Source organism: Phoenix dactylifera, chromosome 1 (assembly GCF_009389715.1).
Source record: "Phoenix dactylifera cultivar Barhee BC4 chromosome 1, palm_55x_up_171113_PBpolish2nd_filt_p, whole genome shotgun sequence".
NCBI lineage: Eukaryota > Viridiplantae > Streptophyta > Magnoliopsida > Arecales > Arecaceae > Phoenix > Phoenix dactylifera.
The window spans coordinates 14978828-14991383 of NC_052392.1; the positions used below are offsets into that span (position 1 = coordinate 14978828).

At 42.1% G+C, this 12556-nt stretch overlaps 1 protein-coding gene across 2 annotated transcripts; it reads right to left on the bottom strand.

Moving 5' to 3' along the window:
- Positions 1-1040: 1040 nt before the first annotated feature.
- On the bottom strand, positions 1041-5618 carry LOC113461427. Of its 2 annotated transcripts, XM_026801476.2 has the most exons (3): positions 5360-5618; positions 2734-2801; positions 1041-2596 (listed from the first exon to the last, which is right to left on the bottom strand). In XM_026801476.2, the coding sequence occupies exons 1-3, from the start codon at positions 5457-5459 to the stop codon at positions 1070-1072; spliced, it is 1695 nt and encodes a 564-aa protein (XP_026657277.1). In that variant the 5' UTR covers positions 5460-5618; the 3' UTR covers positions 1041-1069. The 2 variants fall into 2 exon arrangements, with proteins under 2 accessions (XP_026657277.1, XP_026657278.1); XM_026801477.2 differs by lacking the exon at positions 5360-5618 and having other exon boundaries at positions 2724-2806.
- Positions 5619-12556: the final 6938 nt, after the last annotated feature.

Genomic DNA, 12556 nt, shown 5'->3' on the forward strand with positions numbered 1-12556 from the left:
TCATCATGAGGTGTCGACTCACCTATCATGAGCGCAAATCCACCCAATGCGTTCTGTAAATATTTAAATATAAAAACGGAGCCACAATTGATTATCCACCACAACGAATCCCTGTTCAATTTCTGTGCTTCAGTTCTTGGAATAAGAGACAATAGTGCAGTTGAAATGGGCATTAAAAAAAGAACCATATTTAGAATTAATTTATGGATCATAGTAACTCCCAGGTTAATCCAATTTATCAGTAACATTAACTACATATTTGGGAAACCCAACAGGATTGGGTTGGATTTCCGTTAGATTCATGGAGTGAGCGGTCTAATACCCTCCCAACCCAAATCCTGCAGGACGAAAAAAAAAAAAAGAAAAAAGCGTGGAGATTTTTTTTTTCCGACCAACAAGCTGATAGAATTTAGGCTAAAATTAGGATGGATCTTTAGAAGTATAGGAGTTGGTATCAATTTTTATAAAAAAAATTAAGCCCAATTCTGCTGAATTTTTCAAACATATCCAAGGGCTTATTTATCAACTCTAACTTAGCCATGAATTTATTTTGGCAATGCGTGAACCTAACCGTTTTTCTTCTCTTTTCCTTTTTTTTTTTCATTAAATGAGCCCACCCACATAGACTCCATTGAAAGAGACCCGGAGGATGGTTGTGGTCAATGACATCATTTTTTTTCTTTTTTTGCAAGTGGGATCTTTAATCTTGTATTGATGAATGGTTGGATTAGGAAGCCGAGACGTCTGACAACTAACAACAAATTTAAGGTGCCTTTCCCTGAAAAGACATAATAACAACATCATGGATCCATTTGGACTATTGCCAAGTTCATCAAAAAAAAAAAAAAAAAAAACAATGGATCATGCGAGAGCCCCTAACACTAACTTGTGTCATGAGTGGTTGAACTCAAAAATCATACCGCAGGAAACAGCCTCAGCTATAGAGTGATTTTTCTAAGAGAGATTTCTGAGTTAGTAGTATTCACTGGAAGACTGCTGTCAACATAATCAAAAGAATAAGCTGCTGGAAGGCTAAGAAAGAAACCAAAATAATGAGAGTTCTCATCTCTCAGTCATCATAATCATCTATTTCAAAAGGAAGTTTCTTAACAGGTACAACTGATTCAGGCAATGATGGATTTCCAGACCTAGAGAGGTACATGGACTGCAGAGATTTTTTCCCACTAACAGAAAACCAGATGTTGTTTGCTGCTTGAACAAGGCGTTTGCCAACTTCTTTTCTACCAAACTTGCTCCTTGAAGCCCCCATATGCTTGTTAAACGACAATGGAGAATTCATCGATGAACAATGAGGTGTAACACAGACCTTTTTCTCATTGACTGGTTGTTTGCTTCTGCTAAATTTGTTTCGAAATGTCTTCTTATGGTCAGCTTGGCAGGAGCTATACTCATCAGCACACGCCACACTATTATCTTTCATCTTCCGCCCAGATATACTCTTTGTTCGTCTCTCACCAGGAAAAGTACCTATTTCATTTTTATCAAGTTCGCTGTTACTGATGTTCGCAGGATAATCTTCCAACCACTTCGCACCATCAGAACTACCATTGAAGGAACAAATTGTATCAGAATCCAATGCACTTCTCTTTGAACTTTTCTGGTTGACTGAAAATTCTGCAGTGCTATTTGCATAGCCAGTGATCTCATTTTGTTGAATTTTTTCAGCCTTCGGCGCATCATTGAATTGCTGAGTCAATTTTTTAGTGTTTAGCATATTTTTAGATGGACTCCTGCATGAATCCACCTCATCATTGTCAGAGAAGTACCTTGAAATAAGACCAGTTAGAGAGATGTTTGCAGACAAACTAATGCTGGGAGTTTGTCTCACTGTTGAAGAACTGATATGGGGTCTACTCAGTAGTGGAGGCTCTGAGGACAAGTTCTCATCCTCTTGATCCGTGCCTTGGGATTCATCAGTAATGTTATTATCTTTTGTTTCCTTCCCTTTGTCAGGATTTAAACCAGAGATTAATTCACGTGCGTGCATTCTTCGAGTTCTGGCAAGTTTTCCCTCTGCGATGTCCTTTACATATCCACTACCAACATTTGATGAATTTCCCTGTTCCCATGTCTTCCTCTTTTTCCTTCTTTCTTTGCCACAAATAGGTAAGGAAAGCACATCAAGTTGGCCTTCACTGAATATGGAATGATGTCTTCCATTTTTGCTAGCTTGGCTCTCCATATTTGTATCTTTGAAACCAGCAACCTTCTCTGATTTTGAAAAATCTGTGATATTGCTGACAGTAGGCATGAAATCTTTGGTATCTGGACTTGTGATGCCTTGAATAGCCATAACTACTCTGTTTCTGCATTCCCACCAATCTGAATTATTTGATGCTGTTAAATTTTCCAAAGCCGGTGAAACTTTATAGTTTGGCCTGACAGTTTCCCTCCGATTAGAGAAGTCTTGTCTTGTGGAATGATTTAATCCTGAAGGTACACTAGCTTCTTGCCTCAGCATGTCTACAGACCGTGAAGCATTCATGTGAAGGAACCAAGTTCCTGCCAACCCCTGATAACATTTCTTGATAGGCATCGAATCTGGAAGATGATAAAAGTGGGTTTTCCTCTTTACCTACAACAATGAAGAAAGTTAAAAAAATTTGAGGAACATTGAAATGTCTACAAGAGCATCAGAAGACTGAGATGTAAATAAAGCAGCTGAGGATAGACATGAAGGAAGATACTGGAGTGGAACTTACAGTAACTTACCATCAAAGCTTGGGCCTTAATTTCTCCAATATATGGAAAACAAGAAAAGTGTTCCCTCTCAAGTTGACCTGCAGGATAAAAAGAACATGCAATTTATTCTACCAGAAGCATAAAAACTTGTAGGACATACACATACAGAAGGTCAAAAGAAATGGCTAAACTCAGGCATTATGGTATTGGATACTCTTAAGGCATTCGAACCACTACATAAAGATACAAGAACCAAAATTTAAGCAGGAAGATTTTGATGTTTTTCCTGCAAATTGAAGATACCATTTTGTAAACTCTACTAGATTCTGAATTTGGGAAAAGCAGAAGGAACAAAAACCTAAATGATTATAACATGAAGAGTTAAGTTATTCAACCCAGAAGATGCCTAAGGAGAGGAGTTGCAATATATTAAGAAGCAACATGTACTTTCGAGTTTCGGCCATATGATTTGATAAAGAAAAAAAATGCAACAATCTCATTAAAAAAAATTCTCCTCACAAATTGACATAGGAGTCTTAAAATAAAGCATGAAAAATATTTAGAAATTGCGTGAAATTTGAAAGAGAGAACTCTGCTGCTTCTTTGATGAGCATAATTCAATGGCTTCAGCTCAAACACTTCCAAACCCAGCCAACACTTCCCCATTGACATGACCACGGTCTGATTAGCTGTCCTTGTAATAAATCCAAAAAGATTGTTCCCAGGTAAAATAGATCCTTATTGCAAATTAGACATTAGATCTCGATTGTGCAAGACTTCTACTATTAAGTGTCTGCTTATTCTTTCTCCTCTTTTAGGGGGGAGACATTTCCAGATTAGACACTTGCTTGGTAGTATCACCTCTTGCCACTTAGGCAAGCAGGTGGGGGTTTGATTCCGATTGGCGTCAGCCCCCAATGGATGGGGTGGGTATTGTGTAGAAATGGTGGGGATAAGCCCCTCCTAATCGAAAGGAGATAGACGCGCACGCGCAGAGAGAGAGAGAGAGAGAGAGATCTGCCCCTTGTACTTGTACTCCCGGTTTACGCAACTAACCATTAGATTTATATTAGAATGTTAGACGAACTAAATCACATTAACTTCCCAAGCACACATTTTACTGGCAACACTTGATGAAGTTGAGTCATATAAATATTTCAGAGAAATGGAATTTGCTTCATATTGACAAAAAATCATCCAAATAAAAAAAATGTATAGCAAAATAAGATGGTTGAGCAAGTATTAAATCGATAAACAAATTATATCTATGGCCATATCATTGCATATTGCAAAAAAAATTTCCACCAAGATCTAGCATACATAAAATTATTGAAATGGACTGAGTATGTCAAAAGAGACCATTAGAGTCCCTCCCCCCACCTCCACACCCCCCCCCCCCCCCCAAACAAGAAAGAGAGAGAGAGAGAGAAGAAGAATAAGAAAGAAACAAAGAACAAAAAGGGCTAAAGAAGTTTTGATTTTTATAAGCAGCATTTTCAGTAGTGAATAGGGAGATAACTGAGAGTCAAGGAGGTGCAACCAGGCTAGTCAGTTCAGTTCTGAAACTGACTAATCATGTGTCATGAAGAACTGAGAGTCAAGGAGGTGCAACCAGGCTAGTCAGTTCAGCTCTGAAACTGACTAATCATGTGTCATGAAGAAAAGTGACCGGAAGTTCTCACTTATTCATTGTACAAACAGAACATACACTATAAAATGTTGGTTAGTTGTCCATATTGCATGCTTAAAATCAATATGATCTAGCATATAAACCTATGGTTTGTTAAATCTCTCAAGAATGCAAAGCTATGTAAGACATTAGACATAAACACATACATCCTGAACTACTAAATCTTGCCAAGACATGGGCCAGCATTTCCTATATAGCAGCCTAGATGCAATCTAGCACAACATACTGAGTCCTCCAAGACGAACTACATGAAATGATGTTTTTAGTTACCAGTCATAACCTTGCATTCTTTTCCCTTGTTTACGATAAAGGGAAAGAGAACCACCTGCACTATAATTCTCTAGGTCCATAGTTCTTGGGAATGCACGGCCTAAGAATTGAACGAAGAACTTTTGGTAGCTAAGCAGAGTGCTGTGCCCATTGGGGCAAACCCAGTTCATATCATTTACCAAGAAAAAATCGAATGAATTCGACGTATAGACAAACAAGACAAAAAGAGAAAACTACAAATGATAAAGCAAAAGCATCATCTCATTAACTAGATCAATATAATTCATAAAAACATCACACATTCGATATCAGCACACTCTACACGTCTAGGACCAGAATTTCATCACGAAAACATAATATCGAACTTCAACATGAATAGAATTCAACAAGCATGATATGTTTCTTATCAAATTATCAAGATCAACTATTTTCAACAGGTGACCTACTCCATGAAGAACTAACTTGTTTGTTGACAAAATCAAATTTAAAGCACTTCAAATGATTGTAGCACTGCATATGGTATGCGTGTCCATTACCAACAAAGAGAACATGTTAACGCACTTTCAAAGGCCATAATCTCTGCCGCAAATAGCTAATGGAGCAAAATAGGAGACGCCCGTTACAGGCACCGGCGCCGATATTATTCATTGAAGCATTTGAACAAACAGGCAGAAGGAAACGGGCAGAGATTCTTACGTTTGAGATCAGCCGCTGTGATGTCCAAGGGGACAGGGAGAGCCAAATGCGTGCCCAGGTTTGTATCGACAAAAACGGGCGTCGCATCGGAGTGCCCCATTGGCGTTCATAAGCTTTGGCCGTTTGCTTGGACCGGAGAATCGGCCTCGAGTTTGGTTTGAGTAAGATTTTTATGGTGGATCTGTTAAAAATAAATAAATAAATAAAATAGAGGGCGAGTGAGAGATCTGATACCTCCACTTAGAGAAGTGGTTCAGACTGCAACCCTAGAGGTTCGATCTAACCTCTCTCTCTCTCTCTCTCTCTCTCTCTCTCTCTCTCTCTCTCTATATATATATATATATATATATATATATATATATATATATATTACTTTTATCTTTGTTGTGGTTCAAATTCGGCCTGAGGGTGATATGCTGGAGGAGTCGAGAGAGCTGCCATCTGGAAAGGAAAAATGAAAGCCACCTCCTGCACGACGATGTACTTACACAAAGCCTTACCAGTCGTTCCGATGAGGGCCCTTCGACGCTCAAGTTAGAGTGGAGCTTAGTTAGCCTAAAAAAGTCCCCGAGACATTACCTATTGGGGCTATTTATAGTTCCCATAGAGGTGCCCAGGTGGCGGAAGTATGGCCCGTCCCCATTATGGAAGGAGATGGCTTTTAGTTAGATGGTGTGCAGCTAGAGCTTGCTTGAGGTGCACGGCGTAGGCCGTTCCTGTGAATGGTAAGGCGTCGATAGGTGTAACGGAATATAACTGGAGCAACATGGCATTGTCCTTGACTGTTGTTGGTCGACAAACAAAGCATGGCGCGGTGACGTCATAATGTACGTCCACGTAGGCGGGCGTGGGCACGCACGTGGATGCAGTCGTGGGCAAAGCGGAGCTCGATGAGGGGTCGCATCATGTATTCGGCGTGGTCGGCTTGGCGGGTGTTGAGGTTGGCCTAGCTTCCTCAATTCCAAGATTTGCTCGGTAGGGCGCCCCGAGCTCAGGGGTCGGGGTGCGTTGTCGAATATTAAGGGCGCCCCGAGCTCGGGTCAGTGTATAGCGGCGATTATAAAAGGCACCTCGAGCTCGGTCGGGGCACGTCGGCGAATATAAGGGTGCCCTAAGCTCGGTTGGAGCATGTCGGCGAATATCCAGAGCGCCTCGAGCTCGATTGGGGCGTGTCGGCGAATATCAAGGGCACCCCGAGCTCGGTCGAGACGTGTCGGCGAATATCAAGGGTGCCCTGAGCTCGGTCAGGGCGTGTCGGCGAATAGTCCCATGGTCGAAGGAGCTCAGTGGCTTACGGCTGGTACAGTAGGGCATTCCAAGCTTAGGCTCGGGACGTCATTATAAATATCAGAGAGGTTGCCGTAGGTCGTGGCGGCGAAGAGATCCGGCCGAGATAGTTGAGCCTTCGGCGGAGTCCGAGGTTGGACTGTCTTTTAGCGAGACTGAGGTCCGGCTCAATCGGTGTTGGGGTCTATTTGGCTGAAATTGGGTGGTCCTATTGCTGTGAGCAAGACGGTCCATTTTGTCCCCCATCTTTGACCCCCGACTTTTGAGGTCGAGTCGCTCTTTGGCTCGAGCAAAGAAAGTAGCTGGACTATTCGTCGTCCTGCGTTTTAGCCAAGTGCTTATGAAGATGCACACATCAGGCTGGGTATACTTCGCCTTATTGGGGGTCGATTACTTCTGGCTGAGCTCCGCAAGCCGAGCTTGAGTGGATGAGGCTGCCACACCAATCGAAGCGAGAGCAGCCATGGGAGCTCTTTAATATATTTCGTGCACGCTTCTTTTCGAGGCGTCACTGGGTAGAACGCGAGGGGCCAATCATTAGTGCCTCGTCTTTCAGAAGCGTTCGCTATAATGATCAGCTTTTAATGATGCAATTTGAAGGGATTTGCTGAAATGGCTCTAGGGCTTGCCACGTGGTGAGATCTGGCTGCTTGGCTACTCGGAAAAGTCGATCAGAGTCATTGAGGTAGGCTATATAAAGCTTTTGAGAGGCCTCTGGGGCTCTTAATTGATCTTCTACTTTCCTTCTTCCTTCCGGCTGCCGTTGTCGCCCTTGAGCTTTCCGAAAGGCTTCCGAAGTATTTTGAAGTTTCTTGGCGGGCTCTGTTCTCAGTTTCTGGCGACTCTTCTCTTTTCCTTCATTTTCTTCTCCGGTGAAACTCTAGGTAGGCGTCTTCATTATTCTCGGTTGCTCGGAGGAGCTCCTCCAAGCTCGTTCGACCGCCGAAGGTTGCATTTCGGAGCTAAAGCCGCACTGGCCGGCTAGAGGCACGAAGCCGGGGCTTTAAGGCTGAAAGCCGAGGAACTCGAGCGGCTTGCCAAGGAGCAAGTCCTGGTGGCCATCCAAAACTTCCACAAGTCCGAGCAATACTTGGACGAGCTGGCGGAAGGGGCGACTGATGCCATGATCCAAGACTTTGAGGATTGCCAGGATCAGGCCCAGAGACTTTGCTCTGGAGTCGATTTCGGCAGCCTTCAGCCATGTCTGACTGGGGCCACCGAGGCGGAGGTCGGAGCTGAGGCCGAGGTGGAGGACATTGCCGAAGTCAAAGTGGAGGCCGCCTTTGAGGTTGAACCAGAGGTGGCCCAAGCCCGCTAAGCTTTCTCCTGCCTATTTTTCTTTTTTTCTTGTAAAGTCGGCCACTTAGGCCTCTTTTTACTTTTTGCATTCATGCCGACTTCGAGGTTGGTTTCTTTTGTATTCGGCCTTTGGTCTTTGAATAGAATATACCTTGGTAATTTGTATTGTTGAAGTCTGATAAGGAATTTCAAACTTATCTTGCCTTGTATTGCTCGATCAATAGAATCCGAACTAAGGTGTTAGCTTAACCTTTACGTTGCCGGGTAACATTTTGCTTGGCCTTCATTTCCAGCTTAGAGAAGCTTGTTAGATCGAAAAGCCCACTGCTTTCGAGCTTGTTCTCTAGTGCTTGGAGCCCCGTTTCAGCTTTCAAACTGTAGGTTGCTAGGGCGTCTTTGAGATAGAAGGCCGTCACAAGCTTCAATGCTTTTCGGCTCCATAGGTTTCTGTAGATTCTAACACGGGCATCCGAACCAAAGTCGGATCGCTCTCAGACTTTTTCCGAGACCGAGGACGGAAGAGCTTTTTCGGCTTGTGGTCGATTTTTAGGGCGGTCTTGGAGAATAAACTACCTGTAGTCGAATGAGCTCGTGGCTCTTCATTCGGTATTGTAGGGCACCTTGAGGCCGGCTCAAGGGGGGACATTGGAGAGTAAGAAAAACCAGCTTGAGGGCAAAAACCAGCTCGAGGGTAGAAATGAACTCGAGGGTAGGCACCAGTCTGACGATAGAAATCAGCTCGAGGGTAAGTACCAGCTCGAGGATCGAAATCCGCTCGGTGGTAAGCACCAACTCAAGGATAGGAATCCACTCGAGGGTGAGCACCAACTTGAAGATCAATAGTATTTATTAATTATAATATAAATATATTATTGTACTTTAAGTTTACATTATGAAATTATTTAATATATTATTTCTATTTGGCTTATTTTTAATCAAAATAAATATTAATTTTATAATAGTAATTAATCTATTTTATAGAATTAATAATTTTGCTGTCAAAACTATAAGTAGCTGTTAGATGTATGCCCTAGAAGCCAATCTGGCTGACACATTGTTAATTCTAGGGACATAATTTTGTACTTGACTATTTATTATTGAATAAATAAAAGGCATCTTTTCATTCATATTATTTATGTGTCTATGAATCGTCCAAGAAATTAATAAGATGATGATACATATTCTCAAGAGTTGAGAATTTGAGCCATGTATCATTGGTGATTAATTTCTAAATGCTCCTGATCAATGGATCATCACGAGGACGGTGATCGATCCGATCAGTGCACAGATCACTTTCCTTCTGGATGGACGAGACTTGAGTCCACAGTGTAGGGACACTGAAGTGATAGTGCAGGTGCTTGTTAGAGAACAAGGGTACTGAGCGTGACCAAGACAAGAAGTCACTTGGATGTCTATCCACTCGTCAGTGACTTGCTTGATGTTGCAGTAGTGTGACTGGTCCTTTGACCTGCGGTGCTTCGGCTACTCACAGTAAGGTTATTGTAGTTTGACTGCACACATACATGGTCTCTAGCCATATGGGTCCATGCAGTATAGATTGGCTGCAGTAAGTTTACTGTAGGAGTAGGGTATGCACCTATAAGGAATCTATCGACCTTGATAGAAAAGGAGAGATCCTATGTGATTTATAAGACTGAGTTCGTAAGACCTCGGCCGGGGCAGTATGCACAGTGGAGAAAGAGTTTTCCACTCTCGAACTTAAGTCGAATAAATCTTCATATATGACAGACGATGGGGTTTGACGAGTTGTCCATGACCTCCATCCTGTAGGGATCCACGATAGTAGGACTGTATCACACGATAACTGCACCTAGAGGTTCACCATTCTATTCTGCTGGGTAGCCACTACATGCTGCTAGGTGTCACTGGTGGATGGTGGGACTCATAGGGATTGTCTCGATGATCGATAAACCCTAATGAGTTGAGTTGGAATCGTTCCAACCCATTGAAAGGAGTTTTCAATGATATTGTGATGGAGATCGCAATATATCTCACTACCAGTCAGAATAGAACCTATGGGGTCACACACACTAGAAGTATTGACCGATCCGATGGTTGAAAAAGTGATTAGGAATCACAAGTAATCAATTCGATTGAAATTCAGTTGAAGAAGGAACAAAGAAAATTAATTAATTGGACTTGAAACAAGAGTCCTACTTCAAGTAGGATTTTTAGAGTCCTAATTGGATTAGGACTGGAAATCCTAGTTGGAGTAGGACTGGGATTCCTACTTGGAATAGGATTCCTACAATCCTAATTAGATTAGGATTTTGAATTCATCTTTGGATTCCTACTTAGAATAGGATTCCTAGAAATCCTAATTGGATTAGGACTTCGGATTCAACTAGAGTCCTAATTGGATTAGGACTAAAATCAAATATGTCCTAATTTGGATTAGGATTTCTTAAGTCCTAATTAATTATTAATCTAATAAATCAATATGACTCCTAATTGGATTAGGATTGAAGAGTTCAATTGAGTCATGGTTCATTCAAGTTCTAATTGGATTAGGACTAGCATAGATTGAACCCGATTGATTCATGATTTGGTTAATCCTAATTAGATTAGGACTAAACCATGAGAAGGGCACCTAATCCTCCTTGGAAGAGGATTGGGTTAACCAAGTAAGAGGGGCATCAGCCCCTCTTCACTTAGTTGGTGCGACATGAAGAGAGAGGGGGCCGGCGCCCCCTCTTGGAAAGTAGTCAAGGGCTCCTAACTTGTAGGAGCCCTTCATCCTTATAAAAGAAGGACTAGGGCCGGCGCCCTAGAAGACCTTTTCCTCCTCTTCAAGCCGTGGCCACCCCCTCTCTATCTCCTCTTGTTTCAGCCGCAAGCAAAAGGAAAAGCCAAGAGGTGTCTTGGCGGCATCCTCTTCCTCCCTTCCTTCATCCAACGCAGGGAAAAGAAAGGCTGCAGTGAGGGCTTTGGTTCTTCTTCAAGATCCCTCCTTCTTCTTCCTCCTCTCAAGCACAATCAAGGGTTGATTGAAAGAGAGGAAATCAGCCATCAAAAGAAGTCTTTGCAAGGGAGCTAGCACCCCGGGAAGACTAGAGAGCTTTGATCGGATCTCTGCTTCGTGTGGATACCCGTAGAGGCCGGACGTTTGAACGGCTTCAAGCGAACCCTCTTCCTAAACCACGAACTCAGATTTGCGGTGATCATCTACCCGCGCAAGGTGAAGATTTGATCTCCCTAAAGGTTTTAAATTTATTAATCCTTATCTAACTACGAACGGTCTAGAAACGGCGTTCATGCGATGAACGCCGATCCCGCTTATGCCAATTCCGCTGCAATCTGATTTTGTTTTTGAAATATCAGCGGCATAGGCGGATTCCCAACAGTGGTATCAGAGCCTAGGCTTCGTAGTTTAAGGTAAGAATTAATTATAAGTAGGCTTATTAGATCTGAAAATTGAATGATCATGCATGCTGAAAATTTTCTGCATGCAGAATTTTTCTAGGGTGCTGATTTTTACATGCTGATTTTTATATGATAAAAGGATGATTCTAATAGCATTGTTAATGTGATTACAAAGTTTAGAATCATGATTAGCATGATCAGCAACCTATGTCATGAGATAATCAATTAATTATCAGATCTGAAAATTATAATTGTTGCATATGGTGATGATCATAGGATTCAAACCCTTTTGGTATTAAATGTAAAGACCTGCGATGTGATCTGCAATGTCATGTAATTTTACAGATGCTTGCATGCATCTTATTTAATGTTTTGAGAGGCCTGCGAGCCTCCTAAAAGAGGATGTAATTTATTTTTATTTTTATTTTACATCTGGTTGTATTTTCTGTGATGCGATGTACGTCAACGATCAAGTCGAAGATGATGCATGAGATGAACAGGGCTCTAAGCGGTTGATGGCGATTGGATCAAGAGTTGGTCAAGGATCGAGTCAAGGAGGCTTGGAACCTATTCAAGAGTTGAAGACCAGTTGATCGATTGACGTGCATGTGCTTGTAATACGACCTAACTAGAATCCATGATCATCACCTATTTAAAGTTTAGCTTTAATTATTGCTGCGATTATAAATGCCTGCAATGCGCCGTTTGCATGTGATGTGAATGAGAGTCGGGTAGATAGGTTTACATGTGATGTAGCAAACCCAATTGAGACCTAAATCAAAACCTCCTCAATCAAGTCGAGAGTGAACCGACATGAGCAAGTCATATTAGATTAATTGATCTAATTGGTGTCTAGGAAAGCATGAAAGGTGGTTACTTAATTAGGACCTTACTCTCTGAGTAAGGGGAGCCTCCCACCTGCTTACCTGGCCAATTGTTCGATTACCTCTTATGAAGAGCTCAAGTTGCAAACACTAAGACCTGATTAACCAATATTAAGTCAATAGGTCTTCCACTGTAGTAGAGCTGCTAAGATCTTTCTGATGTTGATTTGTCTCGGCTGGACACAGTGGGCAAGTTGCATCGGGGGGCTGGACCTCTCTATAGACATGAGATGTTGTAGGGTAAAGGTGGGGTTGGGCACCAATAACTGTTAGGTGAGGACCCAATGACGACTTTATTCCTACGGTTATACGGTGGGTCTGACTTAACTAAGAAATGGGACCA